Raw genomic sequence first — 27,219 nt, 5'->3', positions numbered from 1 at the left:
AGGAGGCTCATTGCTTTCCACATCAGCCCCAACACATTAATTAGGTGGCCAGTTGCTACTTACGGATTCAATGGCACCATGTGCTGATTCCTTCGTGTTCCGCCCCCCACATATTCAAGGCCACTGGTGGTCCCAGCACCCCCAAAGTGTCCGTGCCCCGACCAGCACACCCCCGGTGTGTTTTGGGGTGCGTTACTCACTCGTGCAGCCGCATTTCCCCGGGGGGTGCGGGGTGACGCTGCCTTTCAGGGTTCACTGAGGGGGGGGTCCCGGGTGGGGGTTAACAGCAGCCCCATGTGGTGTCACTTAATTTGGGGTGAAGCCAGGGAGCTGCTCTGTCTCTTCCTTCTCCTCCCTCCAGCCCTCGGAGCCCCGTTTTCCTCTGCCTCCTCAAAAGTCACCACAGTTCCCCTCCACCATGAAGCCCTCACCCCATACGGGACACCCCCCGCCTTCGTCCCCATCCCGCTCCGCAGGGACGGGGAGGGAACACAGGGACACCCCCATTATCCCGCCCCAGCGCCGCCCTGGCCCGTCCCCCACCCGGGGGGCGGTGCCGCAGGCTGAGCCGAGCCGTGGTGAGCTGAGCCGGACTGAGTCGGGCTGGGCTGAGCCGCGCTGCACTGAGCCGCGTCGGGCCGGACTGAGTCGGACTGGGCTGAACCGAGCCGGACTGGGCTGAACCGAGCCGGACTGAGCTGAACTGAGCCGAGCCCAGCCGAGCAGAGCCGAACTGAGCTGAGCCGAACCGGGCTGAGCCGGATCGGGCTGAGCCGGGCTGAGCTGAGCCAGTCTTAGCCGAGCCAGTCTTAGCCGTGTCGTGCAGAGCCGAGCCGAGCCAAGCCGATCTCAGCCAAGCCGAGCAGAGCCGGGCAGGATGCTGCGGTACCTGCTGAAGACGCTGCTGCAGATGAACCTGTTCGCCGACTCGCTGGGAGCCGACGGCTCCAACTCCTCCTCGCTCCTGCTCGGCATCAACCGCTCCATCGCCGCGCTCCACCTGCCCGATCTGGCCCCCGGTAACGGTACGTGGTCCCCGGTCTTTCTGTCCCCCTGTCCCGGCGTTCCTGCTCCTGCTCCAGCCGGGATGCTGGAAGTAGCCCGCAGCCCCCAAGCCCCAACTGGGACCCCACCAGCACCGACACTGGACTCCCAGCCTGTCCCCTTGTCCCCAAACCGGGACCTGCCCCACGTCCCAGCTCCGGAACTGACACAGTGTTCCCACACCAGCCCCGCGTCTCCAGTCTGGGACCAGCTCTCTGTCCCCAGAACAGCTCCAGGGAGTGATGTGGTGTCCCTAGATAGTCTCCACGACCCCAAACCGAGACCAGCTCACTGTCTCCAAGTCAGGACTGTCCCGCTGTTCCCAATCCAGTCCTGTGTTCCCAAATCCTGAACCTCAAGCAACCCCTTGTTCCCAAACTGTCCCATGTTCCTACATTTACAGCTGGGACAGATATGGCATCTGCAAATTGTCCCCATGTCCCCAGACCAATCCTCAGACCCCAAACCAGGGGCAACCCAGTGTCCTTAAACAGCCTTCATGTCCCCACACCTATCCCCAGTCTCCAAACCAGGACCAGCCCTATGTCCCAAAACTGTCCCTGTGTGCCCAAACCAACTCCCAGACACAAGTAGGAGAGACTCCATGTCTCCAAACCAGTCCTGTGTCCCCAAGCCGATCCCCAGACTACAAACTGGAACTGGCTCCATGTTCCCAAACTATCTCTACATTCCTAAACCATCCCAGTGTTCTCCAACCAGCTCCGTGTGCCCTAATCCTCCCCATGTCCCCAAACCAGCCCCATGACCCCTAGCTGGGACAGAGTGGGGGTGAAGGAGGGGTGAGGGAGAGGGTGTCTGCCTGAATTTTGACTCCGTTTTCAGCTTCTCGCCTCTTTTTTAGTCTGAAAATCCCCCTCCAGCTGGCCCTGGGTAGCTGGTGAGGGGAGGGGGTGTTCCCAAACCCCATAGGACCCCCTTCCTCTGCATAGTCAGCCGGGCACAGGAAGGGGCCTGCCCTGACCCCCTGCTTGTCCCAATTAGTCACCGGGCCCAGCTGCGGCTCCCTCGGTCCCTGCTGTGCCCCCCGGGGGTACCCAGTGCCCTGCAGCATTGCTTCCATCCCCATGGCAGCCACATCCCATCCCCATGGCAACCCCATGGGCACCCCAAATTGCAGCCCCCTTATGCCCACAGCCCACCCCAGGATGTGGGGGAACAGGGGAAGGGGATGTGTGCACAGATACCTGTGAGTGAGCATTAATTATGCCAGCATTAATGACCATCCATTAATTCCCATGTCCTAGCAAGGGGATTTTTCTGGAACAGCCCCACAACCCCAATATGGGGCTTTTTAAAACTTAAAACTGAGCATTTTCAGCAGCCCAGAACTCTGCTACAGAAAATCAGCACTTGGCAGCTGATGGAAAACCGGGGAGAATTTAGCCGCAGCCCCATTTCCACAGGGATGCCCAGTTGGAAACTGGGTGGAAAAGGCCATTACTGGGATCAAAGCTGCTGTGTCCCACTGGCCTTGCCTGACACCCTCCCGATCCTGCTCCCTCCCCACCAGCACCCACCCCGGCATGGGCAGAGTGGGCTGGGACCTGGCCACGCTTCATCTCACCTCCTGCCTTCCGAGCAAAGCTGGGTCTGGAGCCAGGAAAGCCCCACACAAGCCAAGGATGCTCAGCCCCCCCAGCCCCCCATCCCTACCCCTCCTATTTTTCCTGCAGGATCCCACCCTCAGCTGGAGGACACGGCTCCCCGCATCGTGGAGCACCCCACGGATGTCCTGGTGTCCAAGGGGGAACCGGCCACGCTGAGCTGCAAGGCCGAGGGGCGCCCGGCGCCGGTGGTGGAGTGGTACAAGGACGGGGAGCGGGTGGAGACGGACCGGGAGGATCCCCGCTCCCACCGCACCCTCCTCCCGGGGGGATCCCTCTTCTTCCTCCGAATCCTGCACGGGAGGCGGGGAAAGCCCGACGAGGGGATTTATTTCTGCGTGGCCAGGAATTACCTGGGGGAGGCCACCAGCCGGAATGCTTCCCTGGAGGTGGCCGGTGAGTCCTGGCGGGGTTTAGGGGCGGAACTTGGGGTTCTGGTATCATCCCTGAGCCCAGCCTGCTTCAGTGGCAAGGGGATTTCGCATTCCTGGGTTGTTCTGCCAAGGGAAAAGAGGGCAAAAAAAATTAAAATAAGGGGAAATAATTGGAAATAAAGTAAGTGAAAAGAAATGAAAATAAATTCAGAGAAGTGAGAAATATTGGAAATAAGTGAAACTAAGTGAAAACAAATGTAAAAAGAAAATAAGTAAAAAGGAATGAAAATAAGAGTAAGGAAGTAAGTGAAAATGGATATAAATAACAGGAAAGAAATTAAACCATGGAAAAAAGAGAAATTAAATAATGAAAGTGAAAATAATTGAAAGTAAGTGAAAATAAATGAGAAATAAGTGCAAATGAGTGAGAGAAATGAAAATAATGAAGAACATGAAAACAATTGGAAATAAATGAAAATAAGTGAAAATTACTGAAAAGGAGTGAAAATAAATGAAAACATGGGTAAAAAATTAAAAGAGGCGAACATAATTGGAAACACATGAAAATAAATGAGAACAAATGAAAAGATCTGAAAATATTTGAAAATCAAGTAAAACAGATGAAGATAAATTAAAATCTGTTAAAGCCAATTCAAGCCAAAGCAGATGATGCTCCCCACAGCCCGGGGTGCAGGGCTGGGGGCCTGAGGCCGCTGTGTCCCTGCAGTGCTGCGGGACGATTTCCGACAGCCCCCCGGGGACGTGGTGGTGGCGGCGGGAGAACCGGCCGTGCTGGAGTGTGTCCCGCCCCGCGGCCATCCCGAGCCCAGCATCTCTTGGAAGAAGAACGGGGTCCGGGTCAGCGACAAGGACGAGCACCTGACGGTGAGGGGTGGGGGGCCAGAACTGGGGTGGAGGTGATGCAGTGGAGATGTGGAATATTACAGGGATACAGGAGGTAATGGGGATGTGGGGTGTGATGCGGTTGTGGGTGCAGTGAGGATGTGGGGTGCAGTGAGGATCTGGAATGTGATGGGGATGCGATGGGAATGTGGGATGTAGCAGAGAGTTGGATGTGTGATGTGATGGATACAGGATGAGTTGGGGATGGGGTATGGATATGGGATGCATCGGAGATTTGGGATGCAATGGAAACATGGGATGTGATGAGAGTGTGGGTGCAATGGGAATGTGCGATGCAATGAGGGTATAGGATGTGATGGGGGTGCAGAATGCAGGGGGGATGAGACATGAAATGAGGGTGTGGGATGTCATGGAGATATGGGATGCAATGGGGTGGAGGATGCAGTGGGGATGTGGGATACAGTGGGGATGTGGGATATGATGGGGATGCAGGATGTGATAAGGATCTGGGATGAGCTGTACTTCCTGCAGATCCGCGGTGGGAAGCTGATGGTGGCCAGTACTCACAAGAGCGATGCTGGCGTCTATGTCTGTGTGGCCACCAACGTGGTAGGGGAGAGGGACAGCGAGCCGGCCGAGCTGGTCGTCTTTGGTGCGTGGGGATTTAATTTTGGGGGTGTCAGGGAGGTGGGTGCTATCCTGGTGGGACTGACGGCCACCCTGCAGAGCGCCCAGCATTTGGCAAGAGGCCCCACAACCAGGTGGTGCTGGTGGAGGGGACGGCGGAGTTCGCCTGCGAGGCGGTGGGGGATCCGCAGCCGGCGGTGCGCTGGCGCAAGGAGGAGGGTGAAATGCCGCTGGGAAGGTGAGTAGGGGGCGAGGGGGGTGGCTGAGGAGCACCAAGGCCAGCCAGGGTTCTGTGGTGCAGCCGAGCAGCATCAGTGTGTGCCAGCCTGGTGTGCTTGGAGCACCTGCCATCCTCATGGCATCAAGGAATTGCTTCCCATAACCCTGACACATCCTCTGTCCTCTGTACATCCTGCATCCCTATCGCATTCCACATTCCCGTCCTGCCACTTCTCCATCACATCCCACATACCCATTGCAACTCAAATCCTCATTGCATCCTGCATCTTCTTTGCATCCCAAATTCTTATCGCATCCCAAATCCCAATCTCATCCCATATCCTCACTGCAACCCACATCGCCGTTGCATCCCACATCCCCATCACATTCCACATCTCCACCACATTCCACATCCCTGCTGCATCTCCCATTTTCCTTGCATCCCAGATTTCCTGTGCAGCCATCACATCCCACATCCTCACTACATCCCAACCCCATGGCACCTTATGCCCTCCTGGTGCCCCAGCGCTCTGCTGGTGCCACAGCCTCGCTGGGTTCCCCCCAGGTGGGAGGTGCTGCCAGACAACACCCTGCGGATCAGCCGGCTGCAGGTGGAGGATGAGGGCACCTACACCTGCCTGGCTGATAACAGCGTGGGCAGGTCGGAGGCGTCGGGCACCCTCACTGTGCACGGTAAGGGGGGCCCTGGGGAGCACCCTTGGGTGCTGGTGGAGTGCCCAGGCAAGCCCTTGTCTCTCCCCACACTGCTGCAGTGCCCCCCCAGCTTGTCACCGGGCCCCACGACCAGGCTGTCACCCCCGGCCAGAGCGTGACTTTCCAGTGCCAGAGCAAGGGCAACCCACCACCCGCTGTCTTTTGGCAGAAGGAGGGGAGCCAGGTCTGTCTCCTTCCCTCATCCTTGACCCCACACCCAGTGACAGCCCCATCCTCATCCCAATCCCATCACCATTTCTGTTCCATCTCATCCCCATTATCATCACAAACCCCATCCCAGTTCTACCCCATCCCCATCTCAATCCCATCCCAATCTCATCCCATCTCAACCTCACACCAGTACCAATCCTCATCCCTACCTGTCCTCATCACCATCCCATCACAGTCCCTAGTCCATCCCTGTCCCCATTCCATTCCATTCCATTCCATTCCATTCCCAATCCCCATCCCAATCCCAATCCCCATCCCATCCCCATCCGCAATCTCTTTCCCATTTCCACCTCTAACCCTGTCGCCATCTCAACCCCCACATCCCATCCTCCCCCTGCCTCATCCCCCCCACTAATCCCACTCCCTCTCAGACCCTGCTGTTCCCGGGCCAGCCCCCGATCCCTTCCAGCCGTGTTTGGGTCAGTCCCAGTGGTGCTTTGACCATCGTCAACGTCCAGCCCAGTGATGCCGGCCACTACCTGTGCCAGGCTATCAGCGTGGCCGGCAGCGTCCTGGCCAGGGCAGGCCTGGAGGTGACGGGGGGTAAGTCCAGTGCCAGTGAAGAACTGGCATATTCAGTGTATGAGTGACACCCACCCCACCAGCTGGCAATTCCCGTTTTTCTCCCTGTAGCACCCACTGGACTCCAGCCACCGGTGATCAGCCTGCTTCCCGCTAACCGGACAGTGCTGCCAGTGGGGGCCACAGTGCGCCTGCCTTGCGGCGTGGGGGCCCAAGACCCCCCAGGCAGCGTGGGGTGGCTGAAGGATGGCAGTGCCCTGGTAGGTGTCCAGCCCCGTGCCAGCCTGCTGGAGAACGGCACCCTGCAGATCACCGGCCTCCGGGTGAGCCGGCCCCGGCAGGGGCACCCATGGGGGTGCTGCAGGGAGGGAGGGGGCGGTGGGTGCGAGGGGTGCAGCAAAGGGAGGTGGATGCTCAGGGAGGTGGGTACAAGCAGTGCTGGGGCTCAGGGGGGTGGGTACAAAGCGTGGTGGGTGCTCAGGGTGGTGGATGCCGAGGTGATGGGTGCTCAGGGTGATGGGGCAGGAGCTCTTCCCCCTGCAGGTGAGAGACTCCGGGCTCTATGAGTGTGTGGCCACCAGCCCGGCGGGCGAGACACGCTGGGGCAGCTCCTTGGAGGTACAAGGTGGGTCATGGAGATGTCATTGCAGCAGGGCCACCGTGGCACTGGGAACAAAGCCACCCCAGACCTCCATGCATCTCCCTGCAGGTGATGAATCCGACCTCTCCCTGCCTTCCCCTGCACTCGGTCTCCTCCCTGGGCCACCCTCCGCCCCTGTGGTCACCAACGTTACCAAAAGCAGTGTCACCCTGAGCTGGAAAGGGAATGAAGAGAGCGGTGCCACCGATGTCACCTCTTACATAGTGGAGGCTTTCAGGTATCACACAAGCCTCTTCTCTGGGTGCAGGGGTGATGTGGTGGCCTGATACCACCCTGTCACGAGTCACCCCTGTCCCCTGGCAGCCAGGCAGTGGGTGGCCCATGGCAGACAGTGGCAGCCAATGTGGAGAGTGAGACCCACACAGTGAGCGGCCTCGTCCCCGACTCTGTCTACCTGTTTTTGGTGCGGGCAGTCAATGCCTACGGGCTCAGTGACCCCAGCAGCGTCTCAGAGCCTGTGCGCACCCAAGGTGAGATCCAGCAGTGACATCGGTGGAGGTGTCAATGAATCCCCCACCCTTGGGCCCATCTTCACTTGGTGACACCAGTGGAGGTGCCCATGCACCCAAAATCTTTGGGTCCATCCTTGCCCAGTGATGCCAATGGAGTTTCCCGTGGACCCCCAGTGGGTATGTGGCTTCTTCACTTGGTGACACCAGTGGAGATATCCATGGATCCTCCACCCTCTCATGTTTCCAGCAGACACCAACCCCACGCAGCAAGGGCTGGACCCTGAGCAGGTGCAGCAGGAGTTGGCGCAAGTGGCTGTGCACCTGCAGGAACCTGTGGTGCTGCCACTGGGCACTGTCCACCTCTCCTGGACCGTGAGTGCTGAGCCTCGCTACTGGTACAGGGCTCCCAGTGTCAAGCATCCCCCCATGCCACCCTTCCCTTGGGTCCTCAGGTGGAGCGCCAAGCACCCTTCCTTCAGGGCTACCGGGTGCTGTACCGGCGGCGTGGTGGGCACTGGGAGGAGGCGCGGACAGTGTGGGCCCCAGGGGAGCGGGGAGCCCTGCTCACCGAGCTGCGCCGGGGCCAGGACTACGAGGTCAAGGTCCGACCCTATTTTCATCACCTCCATGGTCCCGACAGTGCTGTGCGTGCTCTGCGCACCCCTGAAGCAGGTGAGTGTAGGGATGGAGGGGACAGTGTGGGTCCCCGGGGACAACCTGGAGGTGGTACCCCATGTGTCCTTCACTGGCAGCCCCCAGCGCCCCACCGCGAGCTGTCAGCGTGGCTGGGAATGGTACCAGTGTCCGCATCTCGTGGCAGCCACCACCGCCGGCAGAGCAGAATGGTGTCATCCGTGATTACCGGGTAAGGGTGGACAGCAGCAGGGATGTGGCAGGTCCACTCTGTCCACCATGTCATGGTGTCCTTATGGGTGTTCCCCATCTTTTCCTCCTGCTCCCCACCAGATTTGGTGCTTGGGCAATGAGAGCCGCTTCCACATCAACCAGAGCGTGGAGGGGACGGTGCTGGCGACAGAGTTGCGGGGACTTGTCCCCGGGGTCCCTTACCGTGCTGAAGTTGCCGCTGCCACCAGTGCAGGTGTGGGTGCCCGCAGCGCCCCTGTTCCCATCCACATTGGTGAGACCCTCATTGTCACAACTTGCACCCATGGGTGGGGCATGATGGGGTCACCCGCTGCAGTGCTGGGGATGGCTCCTTGGCACCCCGCCGGTGTGTCCCTCTTTCCCGTGTCACTTGCAGCCCCCCTGGTGGAGCAAGATGCGGGGCCAGCAGGTGGGAGCAGCTTGGCTGAGCATTTAGCAGAGGTAGCCAGGCAGCCAGCCTTCATCGCTGGTGTTGGTGGTGCTTGCTGGGTCGTTCTCGCTGCCTTTGCTGCTTGGCTCTACAGCCGCCGCCGGAGGAAGAAGGAGCTCAGCCACTTCACCGGTACAGGGGGGTGCTACCCCTGGGACCTCTCACCCCTCATCCATCACCCATCAGCCACTCACCATCCCTCTCTTTACAGCATCCTTTGCCTACACACCCACCGGTAAGCCCATAGGTGCTGCGGGGTCCCAGTATGGCCTCTCGCTGCCCTCACCCCCATCTCTCTCCACAGTCGCCTTCCCGGCTCCAGTGCGCAGCAGCCCCAGGTAACCCCCCTGGCATCCCCTGCCCTCCCCAGGACCCTCAGGGCTGACCACCAGCATTCCTCCACCCCCTCTCCTTGCAGGGCAGCTGCCGGCGGTGGTTACCCGTGGCTGGTGGATGCGTGGCGTGGTGGCGGCACAGCCAGTGCTGCCGGTTGCTTGGGGACCACTGAGAGATACTACAACGGTGAGGGGCCAGCATGGGGCTGGGTGGCTCTGATTGAGGGGGTCACGACCAACCCTGATGATGCTGGTCACCCTCTGCAGATGCCGGCATCACTCGTTACATCGCCCAGACGGAGCAGTTTGGAGAAGGGGCTGCTGAGGGGCCGGTTTACAGCACCATCGAGGTTGACAGTGAGGAGCTCTGCACCTTCCCCCGTCCCTTCTCACAGTATGGGACCTCCTATCCTGGGGGTGGTTCTCAGCCCATGGATGCTGCAGCCCCCCAGGTGCCCCGTGGCCGGGCTGAGCACGGTAGGGTGGTCGGATGGGTGGGGGCACGCATGGGTGCTCGTGGTGCGGTGCCCTTCCCACAGCCCCCCCAGCATCCCTCCTTGGCACAGGTCCCAAAGCCAAGCTGGGGCAAGCAGTGAAACCGCCGGTGGTGAGCTGGACAGAGCTGCTGCCCCCACCACCCTCAGCCAGTGAGCTCAGCCAGTGCACCCAGGAGGAGGAGAAGGAGGAGGAAGAGGAGGATGAAGAGGCAGCCGGAGGGTGAGTGTGGGGGCTTGGGGGCTGGGTGTGCTGCCCCCAGCACCTACCCTGTGGTTTCCACCCTGCAGGCTGGGGATGGAGGTGTGGTACCCTGGTGAGGACATCCCCTGTGCCACTGCTGCATCCTCACCCACCATCTCCTCTGGCTGCCGTTCCACCGCCACGCTGACACCGTCACCTCGCACCACGGAGGACATCCCTCGCCTCCGCGACTTCGATAACTCCCTCCTGCCCCGGTAGGAGATGGGCCTTGCTTGGTATGGCCGTGCCATTGGGGTCTGGATGTCCCATTGGGGTCCAGATGTCCCATCGAGGTCCAGATGTCCCGCCATGGTCGGGGTGTTCCATCGCAATTCAGCGATGTTGTCACTACCCAGCTCTGCCATGCCATCGTGGTCCAACAGTGTCATTAGGGTCCAGGTGTCTCATTGGGGTCCAGATGTTCTGTTGGGGTCAAGATGCCCCACCATGGTCCAGATGTTCCATCACAACCCAGCCATTTTGTCACTATTTGGCTCTGCCATGCTCTCATGGTCCAGCCATGCCACTGAGGTCCAGATGTGTCATCCGAGGCCCAGGTGTCCCACTGAGGTCTGGATGTCATGCCCAGTCATGTATTCATGATCCAGTTCCACTGTTCCACCATAGTCTGGCCTTGCCACTGGACTCTGGATCAGGGCCTGGATGTCCCACCATGGTCTGGGTGTCCCATCACAATCCAGCCACATTACCATGACCTGGTCCTGCTGTGCCACCATGGTCTGGCCATACCATTGGGGTCTGGATGCCCAGGTGTCTCTTTGTGATTCATCCATGGTGTCACCATCCCCCCCTCCTCTCCAGCTGTGCTCTGACCGTGCTGTCATGACACATCCATGACATCATGGGCTGACTGGGGTGTTGCAATACAGCTGCATCATCACCGGACAGGTGGGCCACCATCATCCAGCTGTGCTGTTGTGACCCAGCTCTGCCATGATCTGCCTGTGCCATCACAATGCTGGCATATCACTGCATCCAGCTGTGCAGCTGCAGTCTAGATGTCTGGCTGCAATCCAGCTGTGCTATGACCCAGCTGTGCAGCTGCAATCAAGCTGCATGGTTGCAATTCAGTTGTGCCATGACCTAGCTGTGTCATGGTTTAGCTGTGCAGCTGCAATCTGCCAGCGTGCTTGCAATCCAGATGTGTGGTGATCCAGCTGTGCCACTGCAATCCAGCTGTGTGGCTGCAATCCAGCTGAGCAGCCTCTATCCAGTTGTGCTCCAGATGTGCCATTGCAGGCCAGCCATGCTATCACAACCTTGCCAGGCCGTGGTCCCCACCCTAGCTGTGCCATTGCTGCTCCCCTTTGCCAGCCCAGCTGTGTGGCTGTGATCCAGCTGTGGCACTTCTATCCAGCTGTGACGCTTCAGCCCACCTACACCAGTGCCATCCAGCTGTGACAGTAGCACATGGCTTCTCCTGGCTCTGGCACAGCTCTAGAGGGCTTGTGCCAGCACTGTGGTGGCCGCTGAGGCCCCATCCCGCTCCCCCCACCCTGGCTTCACTCCACCCCCCTCTTTGCCAGGAGAACCCCCCATGGCGTCAGCACCCCCTCACAGGCACCCAGTCCCTCGGTGACTCCGGATGCCAGTGAGGGCCATCCACCCCGAGCCCGCTGCCCTCCTGGCACAGGTGAGCCCTGAGGGGCCAGTTTGGGTGGGTGGGAGCCTCACTGGCTATTGGGGGGGGCTGACGCTGCCATCCCCCACCCAGGGAAAACCCGCGGGGTGATCTCCAAAAGTCGCCTGAAGCCCAAATGCAGCCGCTACCGCCGGGAAAAGCAGATGGGAGGTGAGTGGGAGGAAAAAATAGGGAGTTCAGGAGGCTCAGGGGAGCTCAGCCCTCTCCTCTCCCTCTGCCGCAGACCTGCCGCCGCCGCCGCTGCCGCCGCCAGGCGAGACCCCCGGCCCCTCTCCGGAGCTGGAGCCAAGCGGGGCTGAGCGCAGGGTCACCCATCGCCCGCCCCGCGGCGGTAAGCCAGAGCCACCCATCGCGCGACAAAAGGGCTGGGGGTGTCACTGCCGAGCCCCAACCTTGTCCCCTCCCCTGCAGATGAGGTCATCCCCTACAGCAAACCCTCCTGCCTGCCCCGCGGGCAGGTGTCTGGCAGCTGCTCCACCACGGGCAGCATCTCGTCCCGCGGCTCCAGCAGCTCCCGCGGCCACGGCTCGGGGCGCAGCCGGACGCCGGGGGACCGCGGCGAAGGGACCGGCCACTGCCGCCGCCCAGGGGCCCCGTTTCCCTGCCCGCCGCAGGAGAAGCGATAAAAAGGGAGGGCGAGTCGGAGACAGAGTTGGGAACATGGGGATGGGAACACAGGGGACGTGGAGGGATGTTCTTTAATTTCTGAGTGGCTCTATGGAAATGGGTTGCACAGAGCTCGCGGCCAGTGGGCATCGGCGTGAGGGGGGACAGGGATGCTTGGGGTGGGGCAAGGGCAGTCACAAGGAATGAGGACCCTGGGGAGGAGCAAGGATGCTCAGGAGGGACAAGGAAGATGCTCAGAGAAGGACATGAACCCTGGGGACAGAAACAGTTGGGATAGATGAGAATGCTGAGGAGGGCTGAGGACGCTGGGGAGGGGTGAGGAGGATGCTTAAGTGGGGCAAGGATCCTGGAGACAAGGATGGTTGGGAGGAACAAGAATACTGGGAAAGGACAAGGATGTCTGGGAGGGATGAGGTGGTTGAAAAGGATGGGGACAGCTAGGGGGGACAAGGACAAGACAGATGGATGAGGGTGCTGGTGAAGGACAAGGAAGGCTGGGGGACAAGGATGCCTGGAGGGAAGAGGACACACAGGAAGGACAAGGATTCCCAGGGGCTGAGGATTGCTGGGGGGAAGAGGACACTTGGGAAAAACAAGATTGCTTGGGAGGGACAAGGACAGCAGTAAGGGACAAGGAGGATGGTTGCAGGGGGATGAGGACAGTGGGGAAGGACAAGGACACTTGGCATGGGGAACAAACAACTGGTGAAGGAAGAAGACACTCGGGAGGGCTGAGAACCCTGGGAATGAGGATGATTAGGAGGGACAAGGAGACTCGGAGGGAGCACAAGGCCACTCAGGTGGCTTGGGAAGGATGAGAACACTTGGGAGAGACAGGGGTGATCAAGGTGGGACAAGGATGCTGAGGAAGGACATGAACTATCAGAAAGCACAAGGACAGTTGGAAGGAATGGGAATGATCAGCAGGGATGGGGATGGTCAGGGGGTCAACAACCCCAGGGAAAGACAAGGACACTTGGGGTGGACAACAGTGCCTGGGCTGGACTAGGATAGTTAGTGGGGATGAGGATGCTGGGGAAGGAGGACGACACTGAGGAAGGACAAGGACACTTAGAGGGGATGCAGACTCTTGGGGAGGATGAGGATGCTGGGGACGAATGAGGAATTTTGGGAGGGGGTGGGGACACTGAGGAGGGATGGGGACACTGTGGAAGAAGAAGGACACTTGGGAAGGACAAGAACGCTGAATAAGGAGGGACACCCACCCACCTTTGTGCCACCCTAGTAAAGAGCCCCTGTTTGGGGAACTGCCTAATAAAGCTGGATTTTAGATGAGCCAAGGGGACTCTGGCCTTGCTGCGTCCTGTGCCCTGGGGACTGCCACGCTCCTGTCCCTCCTGTCCCCAGGTCACCACCTTCCCTGGCCCAGGGGCTGCCAATCCCTGACCCCTGGCCACCTGGAAAGCAAAGGAAATGTTTTCCAACACCCTGCAACAGATGACACTCCTCACCACCCCCAGTGGCCACCACCCTGGCATTGGGGCACTACGCACCGTTCTGTGAGCTACCGTTCATGGCTGCCTCTGTCCTGATTCTCTGTGGGACCTCCAGCACTTTCCACCAGTCCCAGGTGGTGGTGGGGACTCTGGGTGGGAAGACCTGCTCCAAGGGTGATGCTGGTGGTGAGGGACCTGCAGGGAAGAAGGCAAGGGATAGTGGCATCGCTATGGTGTCGTGATGGAGCTGTCTTCCTCGGGGAGCTGATGATGCTCAGGGTCAGAGAATGGGTCTAGGGACCCTTCACTCACCCCCGTAATCCCCGTCGGTGTCCTCAAGGCTGCAGCAGAGGCCATCGACAGCCACGGCCAGCGCCCGGGCAAAGCTGGCATCCAGGAGGAAGGAGCCGTCACAGGAGCTCACCAAGCTGCAGCGGGCGCTGGCAAAGTTGTCCTCTGAGACAGACCCCCAGCCGTTCAGCAGCGACCCTCCTGGCGAGCCCCTCGTTGCTGTACGCTCTTCCTCCTCATCCTCTTCTTCCTCCTCCTCTTCCTCCTCCTCCTCCTCACCTAGCTCAGAGGCTGTTGGCCCATAGATGTAGCCGTAGGTGTGCAGCGGTGAGAAAGACCGTGGTGTGGTTGGTGCTGGGGGTCTGTGGGGAACACAGTGGGGGTACCGCTGGCACCAGGGGATGCTGCCATCACGGGGGTGTGCCAGGAGGATGGGGAATACCTGCAGCAGGTAGTGTCCTGGTCCATCTCCAGGACCTCAGCCACCTGCTGTTGTGTGAGGACTCCATCGCTGAAGGCTGGCGAGAGGCGCCTGGTGGTTGGGGATGTGTCCTTGGGGGACCTGGTAGCCAGGAATATGTCCCTTGGGTGCCTGGTCTCCAGTGACATGCTCCTGGTGTGGCTGGTGGCTGGGGACATGTCCTTGGGGTACCTGGTGCCCAAGAACATGTCCTTCTGGTGACCAGTGACTGGGGACACCTCTTCGGGATGTCTGGTGGCTGGAGATGTGTCCTTGGGATGTCTGGTGGCTGGAGATGGGTCCTTGGGATGCCTGGTGGCTGGAGATGTGTCCTTGGGATGCCTTACTGCTGGTGACACGTTTTCAGGGTACCTGCTGCACAGAGACATGTCCCTTGTGTGCATGGTCACCAGTGATGGATTCCTGGGGCTCCTGGTGGCCTGAGACATGTCCTTAGAGTACCTGGTGCCCAAGAAGTTGTCCCTGCGATGCTCGGAGACTGGTGACATCTCCTCAGGGTGCCTGGTGACTGGGGATGTGTCCCTGGGGTGCCCAGTGGCTGGCAATGTGTCCTTGGGATGCCTCAAGGCTGGTGACATGTTTTCAGAGTACCTGCAGCACAGGAACAAGTGCCTTGGGTGCATGGTCACCAGTGATGGCTCCCTGGGGTACCTGTTGGCTGGGGACATGTCCTTGGCATACCTGGCGGCCAGGAACTTGTCCCTGCAATGCCTGGTGCCTGGGGACATCTCCTGGGGGAACCTTGTGCCTGGGGACGTGTCCTTTGGGTGTCTGCTGGCTGGAGACATGTCCTTGGGGTGCCTGGTGGACAGTGACATGTCCCTCTGGCACCTGGCCACTGGTAATGGGTCTCTGGGGCACCTAGTGACCAGGGAGGTGTCCTCAGGGTGCCTGGTGGCCAAGACTGTGTCCCTCTGGTGCTTGGTTGCTGGTGATGGGTCCTTGTGGTGCCTGGTGGCTGGTGACATGTCCCTGGGGGTCCTGGGGACTGAGGACACATCTTTAGGATGCCTGCTGGCCAGGAACATGTCCTTGGGGTGCTCAGTGACCAAGGACATGTCCCTGGGGTTCCTGGTGGCCGGTGACACATCCCTGGGGTTCTCGGTGACTGGGGATGGGTCCCTGGGGCATCGCATGAGTGGAGATGTGTCCCTGGGGATCCCAGTGACTGGGGACGTGTCCTTGGGATGCCTGGTGACCAGAGATGTGTCCCTGGGGTACATGGAGGCGGGGGACCTGCAGGTGCAAGGGACACGTTGGGTTTTGGAGCAAAGGGTTGGGTTGCAGGGCACCTGTGTGGATGGGGACACCCAGACTCACCGTGTCACTGGCGGGTGCCAGGCATGGGGTGGCCTCGGTGGTGTCACCGGTGACCTGGTTACACCAGAGGCCAGTGAAGTGCTGCCCCGACGTGGTTTTGGAGAGCTGAAGACTGGTAGCTGTGGGTCTGTGCTGTCCATCACGGCAGTGACCGTGTCACCCTCATGTCCCCTTTGCTGAGGCCGCCTGGCTGCCAGACCAAAATCTGTCCCCCACTCACCTCCACTTCCAGTGACAGGGATGTGGCTGGGGCCAGCTGTGAGCACCGGGGTGCTGTGCACTTGATGAAGCTCTGCGTGGGGAATGACGGACACAGAGCCGTGGGTCATGACCCTGGTGTCCTCCATGTCCCCCCACGTGCCCCCCACACCCACCTCTCTTGCGCACACGCTCCCAAGGTGCTGGGTTTGGGGTACTGGGTGAGGTATGCACCCCGGGGTGCCCCCCACCGCAGCACCCCGCATCCCTGAGGGGCGATGGGTGCTCCCCACGGAGCCTGCTGTGGTTGGGAGGCGTGGGCGGACCAAGGCTCGGCGGCTCCAAGGAGAGGGCTGGAAGAGTAAGAGAGGTCAGGGCACCCCTGGGGCCATGTGTCCCCTGTCCCCTCTGTTCTTGGGTCTGTGTGTCCTCAAGTCCTTGCTGCCTGCAGACAGGCAATGGGGGGAACTATGGTGGGGGTCCCATAGCACTGGGGGTCCCAGGCATAGGGTGGGGATCTCGGGTACACTTTGCTGGTCCCATAGCACTCTCTGAGGGTCCCAGGCCTGGGCCGGGGGTCCTGTTGCAGCAGGTCAGTGTTCCATGGAACTGGCTGGGGATCCAAGGGCATCACATGGGATGGATAGGGGTCCCATGGCAGAGAGTGGGGGCTCTATGGCACCAGGTGGGGCTCCCAACCCTAGTGCTCACTGGAGGGGTGGGGGTCCCATGGCAGTGGGTTGGCATCCCAGTCCCCACGGGGCTCACTGGAGGGGTGGGGGTCCCTGCCATCACTGCCCAGGAGTCGGCTGCTGAGGCTGCTGCTGCTGCTGAGGTTTCGGGGGGCACAGCTGGGTTTCCAGGGCCCACCAAGCCACGGTGAGTCACCAGCCACCAGCCTGCAGGGCAAGAGGTGCTGTCAGTGCATCAACTCCCACCACACCAGGGACCTGCTGTGTCTCCCACCCCGTGGCCTCTCACCTGTGGCGAGCTGTGGCGTCCTGGCTGGCACGACGCTGGCAGACGAGGAGGAGGAGGGCGAGTAAGGCCAACCAGAGCATGGAACCAGCGGCTGCGATGACAGCAGGCTGCTGCAGTGCCTGGACCACCCTGCTGCTCCCCGCTGTCAGCCCTACAAGGGTCCCATCGATGTCACTTCATGTCACCACCTTGACCCCCACCCGCACCCCACCTTGCTCTCCGTCTCCTACCCAGGACACCACACGTGGCATTGCTGGGAACCCCCAGCCCTGCGCTGTTGAAAGCTGCCACCTGGACACAGAATTCGGCCCCAGGGTGTGGGAGGAGGGTTTCCAGGCGGCGGGTGGCTCCGTCCACTGTCCTGTTGGTGGGGCGCTGCCAGCCCTCACCCATTGACCAAACCTGGCAGGCACCAAGAGGATGTGTCCCCTTAGATGATTAGCCTTGATGGCCCCCCTTTAATGGACCCCCTGTGGATGGACCCCCTTGGATGCACCCCCTTGGATGGACCCCTTCAGATGAACATCCCTTGATAGACTCCCGTTGATGGATTCCCCTTGGATAGACTCACTTGGATGGGTCCCTTTAGATGAATATCCTTGATGGACTCCCCTTGGAAGGACCCCTTTGGATGGGCTCCCTTGCATGCCCCTAGGATGGACCTCCTTGGGTGAATACTCCTTGAATGGACCCCATTGATGGATCCCCCTTTGGATGGACTCCCTTGGATGAATCCCCTAGGCTGGACTCCTTTGGATGAACTCCCTTGGGTGCCAATAGACAGATGCCCTGGGATGGACCTCCACCTTGGTTGGCCCTCCTGGATGAATCCCCATGTTGAAACCCCTCCTGGATACACTCCTTGGATGGTTCTCCCCTTGGATAGACCCCCACCTTTGACAGGCTCCCTTTTTAGATGGATCCCCTTGGATGGACCCTCTTTGGCCAGAAGACCCCAGCCCTGCCCCCTTGCCCCATTGCCCCAAACCTGGTAGCCACGGATGACACCATTGTGGGCTTCAGGAGGAGGTGGCTCCCAGCTCACGACCACGGTGCCGTTCCCTGTCTCAGCCTGGCTGATGGTGACGTGCTGGGGTGCTGCACTAGGCACTGCCGGGACAGGGATGCTAAGACTCCTGGGACCCCCATCCTCCACCCAGGCATCCCTGGGGACACACAGCATACCTTCCTCGGGTATCCAGAGGTGCCTGCTGTTGCTGTCTGAGCCCTGGGTCCCTCCAGTGTAGGGTCGTACCTTGAACTCGTACTTGTAGCCCCTGCGGAGTGCAGGGATGATGGTGCTGAGCTCCCTGCCTGCGTCGTGTTGGACCCAGGAGGTGGTGACTGGGAATAGGCTGCGGTACAGCACCGTGTAGCCCACAGGCACTGGCACCGGCAGCAGCATCTGAAGGGGATGGGAAGGATTCCAAGTTAAGGTGGGACATAGGGCAGTGTCCCATCCCACCCCTCCCCTGGGGGCAGCCGAGCATCACACCGACCTGCCAGTGGAGCTGGACAGCAGCAGTGGGCAGCGCAGTGCCGTTGTCCAGGTGCAGCCGCACAGCCAGCAGGTCCCGTGGTGCAGTCTCCTGCTGGCCTGTTGCCAGCTGGTCTGTGAGGCAGAAGAAGACTAATGGCACCAAGGTCCCCTGACACCTGCCCAGACACCCACCTCAGATACCTGTACATGGAGATGCTGATGTCTACCTGGATGGATCCACTCAAATGGACCCTTTTGGACAGACACCCTTTGATGGGCCTGTCTTGGATGGACATCTCTTGTATGGACCCCTCTTGGATGGGCCCCCTTGGATGTGCTGCCCTTGGGGACATGGGGTGGGCCCCCATGATACACCCCTGTGATATATCCCTCTTAGATGGACCCTTTGGATGGATACCTCTAGTTCTATCCCCCTTTAATGTACTTCCACCTTGCACAGACCCCCTTAAATGGATCCTCTTGGAGGAACCAGGTTGGCTGGATCCCCTTTAGGTAGGTGCTCTTGAATGAATCCCCTTCAAGAGGACTCCCACCTCAATGCATTTCCTTAGATGGATCCCCTTACATATACCTTCTTGGATGGAACCCTTGGATGGATCCTGTTGGATGGATGCGTTTAGATGGACCCACCTTTGGAAGTGCCACCTTCGATGGATCCCCTTAAATGGATGGACCTTCCTTTGATGGATGATGGATGCCCTTGGATGGACCCCCATGGACAGACTCCCCTTGGATGACCCCGTTAGATGGACCCCGTTAGATGGATTCCCTTGCATGAACCCCAAGACGCCTGTGAAAGTGGAGGCCACGGAGGTCCCACCACTGACCCTCCACATGGAGGAAGGTGGTGGCAGCGGCGGTGCCCAGCTGACTCTGTGCTGTACACACGTACGTGCCGGCATCGGCGGACGTCACGGCATAGAGGCGCAAAGTGTGTTCCCGGTCCACCTCGTGCCTGTGGGTCACCAGCTCTCCATCAGCCTCATCCCCATGCCAGGGATGGGACACCTCCCCCCTGCCACCACCTACCTGCCCCAGGGCAGGTCACCACGCTCCTTGTGCCACTGCACCTGTGGCGCTGGGTCACCTCGGGTGCTGCAACCCAGCTCCACGGTGCTGCCAGCCACTGCCACGGCGTCACTTGGGTGCCGCACAATGCTTGGCTTCTCTGCAGAGGGACATCAAGGACATGGCACCATGGCTGGGTGTGACGTGCCCACCACCCAGGGGAGACCCTTGGCTTACCCAGCACGGAGACGCGGGCACCCCGGCTCTCCCTCTTGCCTGCCGCATTGGATGCCACACAGATGTAGAGACCGGAGTCGCTCCGCTGCGCTGATGCCACCTGCAACTTCCCCTTGGTGACCACGTACCTCTCACCTACCAAGTCCAAGGTCACCCCGTCCTTCTTCCAGGTAACGTAGGGTTCAGGGTACCCCAAGGGGGGGACACAATCCAGCTCCAATGTTTGCCCCGCTGTGGTCACCAAGTCACCTGGCTGCAGGCGGAAATTGTCCCGCAGCACTGCAGTGGGGAGGGCACATTGTGGGTGGGGGGAACAGGATTTTCTGGGGTCTCCCCACCTGCATCACCCACCCGCCAGGCGTCCTTACCAGCTGGAGTTTGGGGTGCCGTGGCCACGCTGGGGAGGCGGCAGCCTGTGGGGTGACAAGGAGGTGGGGGGATGCCAATGGGTGCCCCAAGTGGGCATGATCTCAGATCCGGGGTGGGGCAGGGGGCACAGTTAAGTGGGCTGCACTCACCTCCGCGGTGCAGGGCGGCGAGGCAGAGCCCCAGGCCCAGTGCTGTCTCCCAGCCTCCCGCCATGCTGGCCCTGGCCAGCCTTCCCGTTTCCTCCCGAGATCCCGGTTCCTCCCTGCCAGCACCGGGGCTGGATCCGGCTCCCGGGTGGGGGGGTACAATAGCCGGATGCGGGGGCTGGGAAATGCCGAAGGGGGGGAAGGTGACGGTGAACACAAACAGCTCAGCCATCCTGTGGCAGTGGGAGTGCCCGGCCACGGTGGCACCGGCAGCACCCGGAGACAGTGGAGTGGGGGACACCAGCGGTTAATGAATTTAATTAGTCAGAATAAATTCCCCTCTTCCTTCGCCATGTTCAGAGGAAGACAAATTAAGAAGAAATGGGCTCTCAGCTGAGGACACCATCAATAGGTACCAGAGGGAACAGTCCAAGGTTTCCCAAGCACTTCAAGTGCCAGTTTGAGTGCCAGCCAGGTGCAGTGGGTTTGTGTGGTCTTAGCTGTCAGCCACCTCTCATGTGTCCCCACACCCTGGGGGGCCCCTGTCCCACAAAGACACCCAAGGGTGCCACCACCAGACGGGTAGTATGTTTAGTTTATTGGTTAGTAGTGCACCCCAAGCACTCCGGGGTGCCCCGGCACCCACCCCAGGTGCCCCAGGGCCCGGCTTGCTTGGCCGGCCTCTCTCTGCTTTTCATCCTAAACCTATTTCCCATGAAGGCTTGGGGAGAGACAGCGTTGTGTGCCCCAAAACAGGGGGATTTTCACAGAAAATCCTACCGTGGCGAAGGGGCAATGCTTGGGCCAGGGCTTCCAGCCCACATTTAGGGGACATTGCAGCTGGGGAGCTGGGCGGCAGGAAGGAGCCCCCTGTTCAGACTGCCTGATGCACGTACGCCCTTGGGCGAGCTTGTGTGCCAGTGCGTGTCCCACTCCACGCAGAGGGGGTGTGCCACGGCAGGCGGGCACCGCTCTCTTGCACACGCGTGTGCACGCACGGTCGCTGGGCGTGCGGTGTGTGTGCTCCCTGCGTGCGTGTGCACGCTCCAAGCATGCTCAGCTGCTCGGTGCTCGCTCTTCCCATGTGCACCACACGCACTCTTTGCACACTCACTGCAGGCTCCACGCGTGCCCTGTGCCAACACTGCAGGTTCACTCTTACGCATGCTCTGAGCACGCTCGGCTGCTCGCTTTGTGCACGCTCTTTCACACACACCGTGCACACTCAGCGTGTGCTTTGTGCAAGCACTGCACACACCCTCTCTGCTCACGCTCTTTGCACACTCACCACATGCTGCATGCATGTTCCATGTGTGTGTGCACGCTCACTCCACGTGCTCCATGCACGCTCTGCATGGACTCTCTGCACACTCTGTGCACGCTCGGAGTGCACACCCAGTGCTGGCACGCTCACAAGGGCCATGCAGGTTCAGCGGACACTCTGCACACTCCGCACATACTCTGTGCACGCTCTGGGCAGTCTCAGCTGCGCACTCCACGTGCGTTCTCTCCATGGGCTCCACATGTTCTCTTGCATGCTCTGTGCATCCTCTCTTTGCACGCTGCGTGCACACTTGCTGCACACCCTCGTGCCTGCCCCGTGCCCCCTGCGTGCACACTCCGAGTGCCCTCCTGCACACTCCGTGCGTGCTTTCCCTGTGCAGTGCTTGAACGCCCTCTCTGCATGCTCCATGCACACCCTCTGGCACACTCTCTCCGTGCACTGATTGCATGTTCTCTCTGCACACACATGTGCTTTCTGCACGCTCCCTGCACACTCATCCCGGCGAGAAAGCCATTAAAGCGATGCCCCAGGAAGATGGGGGACGGAAGAGGGAAGCTCTGGGTGAGATCAATAGGAAATTAGTGACTTTACGCCGAGCGGAATGATGCCCAGTGGTGGGAGCAGGGCTGTGCCGGGGTCCCCGCTTGCTCGGTGGCAGAAGCCTGGCCGTGCTGGTGTCCCTGCTTGCTTGCACGCTGCCACCAAAGCGCGCACAGTCCCCCCCTGCTCAGGCACTGATCTCCACGGCGTTGGCCTCTTCCTGCTCCCGAATTACGTGGACGCCGGCAGTCCGCAGCAGCCGCGGAGCGCCGCGGGAACGTGCCGGCGAACCCGGTGGTGACCGGTGGGTCCGCGTCGAGGCGGGTGAGCGAGCTGGTGAGCGATGGTAACGACGAGTCGAACGCCCCACTGGTCCTGGTGAGCGACCGGCTGCTGGTACTGGTGAGCTGGTGTAACCTGGTTCAACTGTGCCACGGGGTTCAGGTAGCGAATCCTCCTCCGCCTCTGGCGAGTCCTGCCAAAAGCCAAGAGTAGAAAAACATGGGACATGTGTGAGACCCTGTGCCGGGATGCTGCCAGTGTGCTACTGGTGCTACTGGCTCTCACCTTATCTTTAAGGATGTACAAAGCCACTGGGTTCTTGCGCTCGTGCTCGCCACTCCGTGGGATGCCTTCGGCTGTGTGGAAGCAAGGTGCTGCTCACCGTGCCAGGAGCATTGGTGTTCCCCCAACCCGCCACCACGCTGAGGCCGGCACTCACCATCGTGCTTCAGGCGCTCCTCATCCTGCTCAGTGTAGTCAGAGGTTGGTTGTGTCTCCGCTTGTCGCTTCTCCCTGGGAAGGGATAGGGGATGGGGCAGCACTGGCATCATGTTAGAGGCAATGGGGGACTGCCTGTGGGGAAGGGTCAAGTACTGCAAGGAGGGAGAGTTGGGATGGGATGGGACGGGATGGGATGGGACGGGACGGGAAGGGATGGGATGGGATGGGACAAGAAGGAATGGGATGGGGTGGGATAGAAAAGGATGCAATGGAACAGAATAGGACAAGATGGCGTGGAATGAGATTACATGTGATAGAATGGAATAGAATAGAATAGAATAGAATAGAATAGAATAGAATAGAATGGGACAGGAGAGATGGATCAAGGTGGGATGGGATGAGATGGGATGGGATGGGATGGGATGGCATGGCATGGCATGGCATGGCATGGCATGGGGTAGGATGTGTCAAGATGAGATGAGATGAGATAGGATAGTATGGGATAGGACAAGATAGGATGGGAAGAGATGAAATGGAACAAAATGGGATGGGACAAGACAGGATGGAACAAGATGGGACAACCCCCTTTGTCTCCCATGTTATCCCCACTCGTACTTCTTGGAGGGTTTCCAGCAGGCACAAACTGTCACCAGGGTGACAAGAAGAAAGATGCCACCCGTGGACAGGATGATGTAGAGAGAGCTCCGGCCTGGAGGAGAGGAATGAAGGGAGACAACCCCCAAAAAATTTTAGCTGGAAGCATCTGCAAGGGATGGCCAAGCCTGGGAGTGCAGGAGGGGAGAAGGGATGGCTTACGGTAAACAGTGAGCTTCACAGGGACACTGCGGCCATGGCTGATGGGGTTCTCCACCAGGCAACTGTAGACGTCATCGTCAGCCATGAGAACACGGGTGATGGTGAGGATCTTCTGGTCAGGAGAGAGGAGCAGGCGGGAGTCGTTGCTCAGCGGCCGCCCGTCCTTCAGCCAGGTGTAGGTGGGTTTGGTGCCATTCTCATGTGAGCAGTTGAGGGTGAAGAACTCACTGAGCTCCAGCACTGTTGAGGAGGCCACCAGCACTTGTGGCTTTGAGATGGGAACTGTGGGCAAGTAGGGGAACCATGGTGATGCCATGTCTCAGCGGACAGATGGGCTCAGGGGACAGGAAGAGAGACATCAAAACCCCACCAACTTGGCTGCATAGGGTGGCTGAAACCCCCAAAACCACCTCCCAGTTGGAGAAAGCCCTCCCAAAATGTGGTCAGGGAAGACATCCCATGGATAACCCAGTCTCCACTGGATGTCCTTCTTGCCCTTACTGTCCACGGTGAGGTTGATGGTCTTCTCGCCGGTGAAAGTGTCGTCGGTGATGGACACCTCCACCTCGTAAGCGCCTTCATCAGCCAACTGCAAAGGGCTGATGAGCAGCGAGCCATTCTCCAACACCCGGATGCGGTCACGGTAGTCGGGCCGTAGGTTGCCAATGATCTCGGTGCCGATGGACTGGACGACGGTGACAGGTTTGTCCCGCTTCAGCTGCCACTTGACCACTGGCTTGTCAGCACTGGCGCTGGCATAGCGCACCGACAGCAGCGCCGCTTTGCCTGCCGTGCCACGGACTAGTGGCGTGGGGCTGGTGATGTTCACCCCTGCCAGCAGACCTTGGGGTAGGGAGAGACAGGGGGGTGCCGAGCATGGAGAAAACAGGGAAATCCCAAGCTGGAGTTGTGCTGAGCACCCCCAAGGTGCCCAACTTGGCTCCATAACATTTGCAAAGACACACGCGTGGCCCCGAAACTGTGTGAGGGGTAGGAGCCCTCCTGCACTCAGATCAATGCAACGTGTTGTAAAAATCAAAGAATCACCCTCGAAATTGCTTTGGGCATGGGAGGTGGGTCAATGCAACCCTCTGTAAAGATGCATTATCACCCCCCAAAGCTGCATTGGGGGTGGGAGTGCTCCTGCAGTCAGGTCAATGCAACCAACCCTTCTCAAAAATGCATGCATCACCCCAAAAATGTGAGGAGGAGGTGTGGATGGCAGACCTGCTGTTGCTGGGTTAATGCAATGCTCCGCAAAAATGCATGTGGTGCCCTCCAAAATGTGCTGGGCTTGGGCAGGGGATCTCCTGCACCTGGGTCAATGCAACCCGTTGCAGAAATTCATCTATCACCCCCAAAAATGCAGGGGGAGTGCTCCTGCAGCCAAGTTGATGCAACCATTTGCTAAAATGCACTCATCACTCCCAAGAATGCGGGGGATGGGAGGCAGGTTGAGGCAACCCTTGCCGAAGTTGTATCATTGCCCTGCAAAAGCTGCTTGAGGAGAGAGAGACACCAGTGCTCGGATCAGAGCTGTGCAAAGATACCTTAATTCCCCAAAAAATGGTGTGGGGGAATGATTTTGTGTCCCACCCTCATCCCCATTGGATGCTCCTGTCCAGACAAAGCCCCCTCAGACGCAAAACTGCATCACGGGAGTCGGTGCACGTGCATTGCTCCTCATCACTGGTTTCAAGCCAAAAAAGGCAGGGAAAAAGTGTAAAAACATGATTTTTTGGGGGAGGCGGCTCCCCAGAACATTCTCCCTCCCCAAAATACCTTAGCATCCCCCTCTTGACATCCCAGAGATCCCATCCATGAGCCCCCCATACGGATACCGTCATCCGACAGCGAACAAACCCCATATTGAAGAGGAGGGCAGAGTGGGAAAACCAGCTGGGCAGGGTGAAGCAGGAGCAAGAAAGGCCTTAAACAAGCCCGGAAAGTCATGGGACCTATTGGTATGCAGCATCCGTCCGTCCGTCCTCCCCGGCAGTGCCGCGCTCGGCCCCACAAACATGCCCCGACTCGCCAAAATTAGGGGATTCCCCCCACAGGGAAGGCCAAGGCATGGGATGGGGATGTGGCCTTTAACGCATCCTTGCCCCCTCCCCATGCATGAAATCGCTGCTCTTTAACTGTTTCTTCCCCTTTTTTCACCCTATTCCAAATTTTTTCTCTGCTCTGGATAAAAGATTTGGGAGTTTGTTAATAAATCAGGGGACGTTCTCTTTTCCTACAGCGTCCTTGGCTTAGGGATGGAGATCTCCCGGCCCTTTTCAATGGCTTTTGTCAAAAAAAGCCCACCAAAAATCCTCATTTTCACACTATTTTGTGGCACAAATGCCAATTTTTTTTTTTTAAATGCCCTGCAGCATTTTTGGAGTGCCCTGGCCGCAGCCCTGGCCGTTTTTTAGGGTCTAAATCAAAGCCAGCGAAGAAACCAGCTGGTTTTGTTTTGCATCCATCCTCCTTATCTGAAGGGAAATGGGGCCTCCCCAGGACTGCTTTTGGGTGCAAACTTTGGTAAAATGGAACAAAATTGTTGAAGGTGTTGCCAGACCTGGGATGGGGCAGTTTGGGGCTCATTGAACTCCAAAATGTGAAAATTTAGACAATAAATGATGGAGAAAACCAGGGTTGCAGTGGGATGAGGCAAGCCTAGAAATGGGGTGAAAAATGAGTTTTTAAGGAAAGCCGAAGAATGGGTAGGAGAAAAGATTTGGAGATGGTAAAAAATGAGGAAAAAAGGGGGTTCAGGGAAGAAAAAAAACTGGGGAGAAGCTCAGGGCGGGGACGGTGCCAAATCCTCCCCCACATCAGGACCCGCTTGGCTCCAGAAAAGTGTTTTCCCCAGTTTTCGTTTCCAATTTTACCCCCTTTTTCCCAGCTCCCAAGCAGAGGGTACACGCGACAGCGCGACAACCTTCCCTCCAAACCCCCCCTTAGGGTATCACCACCCTCATCACCCCCCCGGCCCTCATCCTCCATCTGGATACCCCCAAGACCCATGGGAAAAAACGGGAAAACCGTGGAAAAATGGGAAAACTCCCTACCTGCGTGCAGCGCCAGAAGCCAGGTCACCGGCAGCAAGCAGGGGGGAGCGGGGTGGCCCCGCGGGGCAGCCAGCGCTCCCCACATTTCGGGCAGGCTCGCCCCCCGAATCACTCCGCTTCCCCACTCTGGGCACGTCCCTCGGAGCTCCCGGCTTGGCGCTTTGCCCGGCTAATTTATTTTTTTCCCTTCTTCTTTTTTTTTTTTTTTTGTTCTTTCCTTTCTCAATAGAGCCCTGTGTCCTGGTGGCTTTCGCCTCCTCGGAGGCCTCGAGCTGACATTTATTTGAGGAAAAACCACTCAGATTTGCAATTTTTCCCCGGTTACAGACCCCCAGTTCCGTGTTTTCCCAGTCCCCGGGACACACTTGAGGTGGGGGACATCACCCCATCGAGCCCAGCTAAGGTTTACCATCCCCTCTGCAGACAATCCAATGGGATTTTGGGCTCTGAACACCCCATTAATCTGGGGTTTTCTTTTGGAGAGGTATTTTGCAGAGCTGAACCCCCACCCCAAAGGAGCTCCCCCCCTGCTTCTTTTTTTTCCTCTTCCCAGGCTCTAAAACGAAGCCCGGTGGCATCCAGGCTTCATTCCAACTCCATGCCAATTAGCGCTAGTTCCCCGGGCATCGATGAATAGGGCAGCGGGATGTGAGGCAGGATGCCCGGAGCCATTTCCCACCCCCTTCCCGAGCCCTGCCAAGCTCATCACCCCAGTGAGACACCGCCCACCCCCCCGGAGGTTTTCTGGCCCCCCAAAGGGGTCAATGCCTCCAAGCATCCTGTCCCAGAGGGAGGG

General features: G+C 59.2%; 3 protein-coding genes across 13 annotated transcripts; 1 reads left to right on the top strand and 2 right to left on the bottom strand.

Moving 5' to 3' along the window:
* The first annotated feature begins 562 nt into the window (after positions 1–562).
* ROBO3 (roundabout guidance receptor 3) lies at positions 563–13,307 on the top strand. Of its 5 annotated transcripts, none has more exons than XM_042034117.1 (26): positions 563–1,025; positions 2,739–3,065; positions 3,771–3,928; positions 4,439–4,559; positions 4,634–4,772; positions 5,319–5,446; positions 5,527–5,651; positions 6,070–6,241; positions 6,332–6,543; positions 6,764–6,845; positions 6,930–7,098; positions 7,185–7,351; positions 7,584–7,705; positions 7,786–8,005; positions 8,086–8,198; positions 8,300–8,471; positions 8,595–8,780; positions 8,860–8,986; positions 9,067–9,170; positions 9,251–9,460; positions 9,550–9,700; positions 9,769–9,936; positions 11,269–11,375; positions 11,457–11,534; positions 11,608–11,715; positions 11,796–13,307. In XM_042034117.1, exons 1-26 carry the CDS (start codon positions 878–880, stop codon positions 12,008–12,010), a joined length of 4,029 nt encoding a protein of 1,342 aa, XP_041890051.1. In that variant the 5' UTR covers positions 563–877; the 3' UTR covers positions 12,011–13,307. The 5 variants fall into 5 exon arrangements, with proteins under 5 accessions (XP_041890051.1, XP_041890050.1, XP_041890049.1 ...); XM_042034116.1 differs by having other exon boundaries at positions 7,581–7,705; XM_042034115.1 differs by having other exon boundaries at positions 7,581–7,705; positions 8,300–8,780; positions 8,860–8,883; positions 8,953–8,986.
* ROBO4 (roundabout guidance receptor 4) lies at positions 12,069–20,308 on the bottom strand. 7 transcript variants are annotated; one of them, XM_042034119.1, is made up of 20 exons: positions 20,004–20,308; positions 19,854–19,898; positions 19,486–19,764; positions 19,270–19,408; positions 19,068–19,195; positions 18,239–18,351; positions 17,925–18,144; positions 17,728–17,849; positions 16,970–17,141; positions 16,740–16,890; positions 16,470–16,657; positions 15,935–16,111; positions 15,561–15,852; positions 14,922–15,476; positions 14,682–14,852; positions 14,412–14,594; positions 14,202–14,342; positions 13,781–14,121; positions 13,526–13,663; positions 12,069–13,429 (listed from the first exon to the last, which is right to left on the bottom strand). In XM_042034119.1, exons 1-20 carry the CDS (start codon positions 20,230–20,232, stop codon positions 13,284–13,286), a joined length of 3,930 nt encoding a protein of 1,309 aa, XP_041890053.1. In that variant the 5' UTR covers positions 20,233–20,308; the 3' UTR covers positions 12,069–13,283. The 7 variants fall into 7 exon arrangements, with proteins under 7 accessions (XP_041890053.1, XP_041890057.1, XP_041890054.1 ...); XM_042034123.1 differs by having other exon boundaries at positions 14,202–14,321; XM_042034120.1 differs by having other exon boundaries at positions 14,412–14,591.
* A 269-nt stretch (positions 20,309–20,577) lies between these two features.
* HEPACAM (hepatic and glial cell adhesion molecule) lies at positions 20,578–26,905 on the bottom strand. The gene is made up of 7 exons (XM_042034126.1): positions 26,424–26,905; positions 23,866–24,207; positions 23,365–23,646; positions 23,164–23,257; positions 22,547–22,620; positions 22,393–22,463; positions 20,578–22,300 (listed from the first exon to the last, which is right to left on the bottom strand). Exons 1-7 carry the CDS (start codon positions 26,506–26,508, stop codon positions 22,013–22,015), a joined length of 1,236 nt encoding a protein of 411 aa, XP_041890060.1. The 5' UTR covers positions 26,509–26,905; the 3' UTR covers positions 20,578–22,012.
* Between the last annotated feature and the right edge of the window lie 314 nt (positions 26,906–27,219).

The sequence above is a fragment of the Corvus kubaryi genome, unplaced genomic scaffold (genome assembly GCF_017639235.1).
Source record: "Corvus kubaryi isolate FWS band 111438036 unplaced genomic scaffold, C.kubaryi_AGA036_p1.0 37367, whole genome shotgun sequence".
Classification (NCBI taxonomy): Eukaryota; Metazoa; Chordata; class Aves; order Passeriformes; family Corvidae; genus Corvus; species Corvus kubaryi.
This window is presented reverse-complemented; position numbering and strand designations above follow the sequence as displayed.

Coding starts and splice junctions, on each gene's coding strand:
- ROBO3 (XM_042034113.1), top strand. CDS start 878: ATGCTGCGGTACCTGCTGAAGACGCTGCTGCAGATGAACCTGTTCGCC. Junction 6,846..6,929: donor CAGCTCCTTGGAGGTACAAG/GTGGGTCATGGA, acceptor ATCTCCCTGCAG/GTGATGAATCCGACCTCTCC. Junction 7,352..7,580: donor AGAGCCTGTGCGCACCCAAG/GTGAGATCCAGC, acceptor TCATGTTTCCAG/CAGACACCAACCCCACGCAG.
- ROBO4 (XM_042034119.1), bottom strand. CDS start 20,232: ATGGCTGAGCTGTTTGTGTTCACCGTCACCTTCCCCCCCTTCGGCATT. Junction 15,477..15,560: donor TGGCACCCGCCAGTGACACG/GTGAGTCTGGGT, acceptor TTGCACCTGCAG/GTCCCCCGCCTCCATGTACC. Junction 14,595..14,681: donor GACAACTTCTTGGGCACCAG/GTACTCTAAGGA, acceptor GTCTCTGTGCAG/CAGGTACCCTGAAAACGTGT.
- HEPACAM (XM_042034126.1), bottom strand. CDS start 26,508: ATGTGGGGAGCGCTGGCTGCCCCGCGGGGCCACCCCGCTCCCCCCTGC. Junction 24,208..26,423: donor GCTTCTGGCGCTGCACGCAG/GTAGGGAGTTTT, acceptor CCCTACCCCAAG/GTCTGCTGGCAGGGGTGAAC. Junction 22,621..23,163: donor TGCTGGAAACCCTCCAAGAA/GTACGAGTGGGG, acceptor ATCCCTTCCCAG/GGAGAAGCGACAAGCGGAGA.